Source organism: Monopterus albus, unplaced genomic scaffold (assembly GCF_001952655.1).
Source record: "Monopterus albus unplaced genomic scaffold, M_albus_1.0 scaffold151.1, whole genome shotgun sequence".
NCBI classification, from domain to species: domain Eukaryota; kingdom Metazoa; phylum Chordata; class Actinopteri; order Synbranchiformes; family Synbranchidae; genus Monopterus; species Monopterus albus.
The window spans coordinates 28,869-32,849 of NW_018128031.1; the positions used below are offsets into that span (position 1 = coordinate 28,869).

Consider the following 3,981-nt stretch of genomic DNA (forward strand, 5'->3'; position numbering starts at 1 on the left):
CAAGTCAATGTTTTTAGAAACACTGTTTTTTTCATGGAATCGGTAACGATGTCAAACAGAGGATAACACCAACCTTATCTTTTGAGCAGTTGACAGCTGAGCTGGAATTTTGCGGGCTCCACTGATTACAGTGTTTCTTTGAATGTTACCTTTCCACTTTTAGTAAATAAAAAACAAACTGAAGCTTTGAATATGTAACAACTAAACCATTCCAAATAACTGGACAACAAAAACGGAAATAAAGATCAAATAGTGAAACCAGAGCAAAGATGTAACAGCAAAATAAAGAGCAAATCCACACTGACATCATGAAGAAAACTACACTCTGAAAACCCTTATGCAGAGGTAAGGTTGGTATAGATAATCCTTATAAGGTTCCACATGTCAGCTGATGTATACTCTCACAAGGCAGTTGACCACTCAACATATTTTAACAGCTATAGCAGGACACAGAGTGAGTGTAAACACAAGTCAGAAATCACACGTCATCCTGACGAATCCTATGGGACATGCTCATCATTTACTACTCTTTTTTTCTCTGGTTATATGCCAAAAAAAAAAAAACACTAGCATACTACTCATGAATAAATAAAGTAGTTGGTAATAAATAAGAGGAGGCATATGGTCCTGGGTTGTGCTGAGGGAGTGGGTCCAGACAAGAAGAGGATATGGGTCAGATGCAGGAGGTCCTGCAGCCCAGCCTCACCCAGCTAGTGCTGCGCTCAGTGCTGTGACTGAATCTGAAATCTGTGTTGTGACAGCCTAACTTGCAGCACCGTGAGCCCCGCCTCCAGGAAACTGCTATCCAATCACCAAAGCTTTTCCTGCTTCATCCATTCAAGCTTCCACTGAGTCTTAACACTCCTCAGGTTTACAGCAGTGGCAGATCATCAGCTGTCCATGCTGCAACATTCTGACAGGGCAGGAGAAAAACAGATCACATCGTCATCAACAGCTCAACTGCTGTTTGTATACAGATTAAATCTGAGCAGTACTTGATCATTAATATATTTGTACCATAGTTCTGAATCTATCAAAAGCATTGGATAGAGTGAATCACATTTTATTGTGCAAACTGTAGAAATATGTTTATTTTTTCAATACAGCAACTCTATGGCTAAAAAAATACATTTGTAATAGAGAAGAGGAGATGTTGTTTTGCCATACTCAAAAAGTGCAGTTACAGTATAATGTACACCAGACCTACATTCTTGGAGGCCTGGTCCTTGTTTATATAAACAATTTACTAGATGTGTCCTGCACTCATTTTACAGTGTTTACAGATGAAATGACTGTTTCTGTCGAACTCTAGTTTTTGGTCAGCAATTAAAAATGTCTGGTTTAACTGCTTATGCAGAATGGTTCAAAGCAAACAGTGTCTCTAAGTATCACAAAATATGACTTACAAGTGCATCTAAAAAAAATCTGAGTATCATGGAAAGGTTTTTGTGTAATTTATTTCAAAAAGTGAAATTCATATAATCTAGATTCATTACATGTAAATTGAAATATTTCAAGCAATTTTTATTTTCGTTGGTTACGGTTTGCAGCTCATGAAAATCAAAACTCCAGAATCAGATTTTATAGAACTTCATGCTTGTGTTTGCTGAGAATCTTTATGGAGATGCCAATTTTCAGGACTTAGCACCTGGCCACAGTGCCAAAACTACCAGTAACTGGTTTGCTGTGTGGACTTACAGTATTGTTCAAAATAATAGCAGTACAATGTGACTAACCAGAATAATCCAGGTTTTTAGTATATTTTTTATTGCTACATGGCAAACAAGTTACCAGTAGGTGCAGTAGATTCTCAGAAAGCAAACAAGACCCAGCATTCATGATATGCACGCTCTTAAGGCTGTGAAATTGGGCAATTAGTTGAAAGGGGTGTGTTCAAAAAAATAGCAGTGTGGCATTCAATCAGTGAGGTCATCAATTTTGTGAAATAACAGGTGTGAATCAGGTGGCCCCTATTTAAGGATGAAGCCAGCACTTGTTAAACATGCATTTGAAAGCCTGAGGAAAATGCGTCGTTCAAGACATTGTTCAGAAGAACAGCGTACTTTGATTAAAAAGTTGATTGGAGAGGGGAAAACCTATAAAGAGGTGCAAAAAATTATAGGCTGTTCAGCTAAAATGATCTCCAATGCCTGAAAATGGAGAGCAAAACCAGAGAGACGTGGAAGAAAACGGAAGACAACCATCAAAATGGATCGAAGAATAACCAGAATGGCAAAGGCCCAGCCAATGATCAAAGACAGTCTGGAGTTACCTGCAAGTACTGTAACAGTTAGAAAATGTCTGTGTGAAGCTAATCTATTTTCAAGAATCCCCCGCAAAGTCCCTCTGTTAATAAGTCATAAATCAATGTTCATATGCGGTGACTTCAATATAGATCTGTTAAATCCAAACAAGCACACAGGAACTGAGGAGTTTATTAACACATTATACAGATGTAGTCTATATCCAAAGATTACAAAACCAAGTAGAGTAACAACTCAGCATGCTACAGTAATAGATAATATATTTACCAATGTTATTGACAGCAAAATAACAAGTGGACTACTTATAAATGATATTAGTGATCACCTACCAATATTTGTGGTTTATGAGGGCCAGTATAGAAAAGAGAGGCCAAAAACAAATTTTTTCTATAGGAGGGAGATGAATGAACATGCTTTAAGGAGGCTAAAAGAGGATTTTATGGGGCAAAACTGGGAATCAGTTTACAGAGAGGAAGACTTAGATAATGCATATGAGAACTTTTTAAACATATTTAAGACTGTATATGACAGGAACTGTCCTCGTAAGCGGTATAAAAATAAAACCAATTCGCCTGACCTGAACACCATAGAGAATATATGGGGTATTGTCAAGAGGAAGATGACACATGTTACTTTAGATGACATAGCTCTCGCCTCCAGTACTACTGTGAGGAACCTTGGAGTCATTTTTGACCAGGAATGTCCTTTAAATCACACATAAACCAAGTCTCTAGAACAGCCTTCTTTCACCTGCGCAATATTGCGAAAATCAGGAGCATCCTGTCTCAAAGTGATGCTAAAAAACTGATCCATGCATTTGTTACTTCCAGGCTGGACTACTGTAACTCTTTACTATCAGGATGTCCCAATAATTCCCTAAAAAGCCTCCAGTTAATCCAAAATGCTGCAGCCAGAGTACTGACAGGAACTAGCAAGAGAGATCATATCTCTCCCATATTAGCTTCTCTCCACTGGCTCCCTGTAAAAGTCAGAATAGAATTTAAAATCCTTCTCCTAACATACAAAGCCCTTTCCCTTATCACTTATTAATTCAGACTTAAAAATCATTACCAAAGCCCTAGCTACTAGAATAGAGACAATCACGCCAATACTAATCCACCCAGACCAAACAGGTTTTATTGAAAACAGGAATGCTTCAAAAAACATCCATAGATTATTTAATTTAATTATTCTTGCACAACAAAAACAAACCAAAACCATAGTTTTATCACTAGATGCAGATAAAGCATTTGACAAAGTTAACTGGACATTTCTCTTTTGTACATTACGCAGATTTGGGTTTGGAGAGTCGTTCATCCATTGGATAAGAACACTGTACACATCACCTAGGGTGACAATAAGTACAAACGGGATCAGGTCACAAAGTTTCATTTTACAGCAGGGTACCAGACAAGGATGCCCACTCTCACCATCTCTGTTTGCCATTTTCATCTAACCTCTCGCAGCAAGGAATACAAGATTACTTACTCAGAACACAAAATTTGTCTTTACGCAGATGATTTATTATTATATTTACAGGATCCCTATAATTCTAGGAAACTTTACATATTATTAACACATTTTGTAAGTTCTCAAACTACACAATAAACTGGTATAAATCCAACGTAATACCACTCTCTGAGGATGCCTGGGATTCTGCAGCTCATAACTCCTCCCCCCAATTCTGCACAGGCAACATTAAATATCTTGGTATTAA

At 37.6% G+C, this 3,981-nt stretch overlaps 1 protein-coding gene across 1 annotated transcript in view; it reads right to left on the bottom strand.

The window, feature by feature from the left end:
- Window positions 1-6: 6 nt before the first annotated feature.
- LOC109968502 (WD repeat-containing protein 26-like) overlaps window positions 7-3,981 on the bottom strand; it is a 123,089-nt gene continuing 119,114 nt past the window's right edge. The window contains exon 15 of the mRNA XM_020614811.1: window positions 7-913. Coding sequence (XP_020470467.1) covers window positions 891-913 — 23 coding nt within the window. The 3' untranslated portion in view covers window positions 7-890. The remainder of the gene's footprint in view (window positions 914-3,981) is intronic.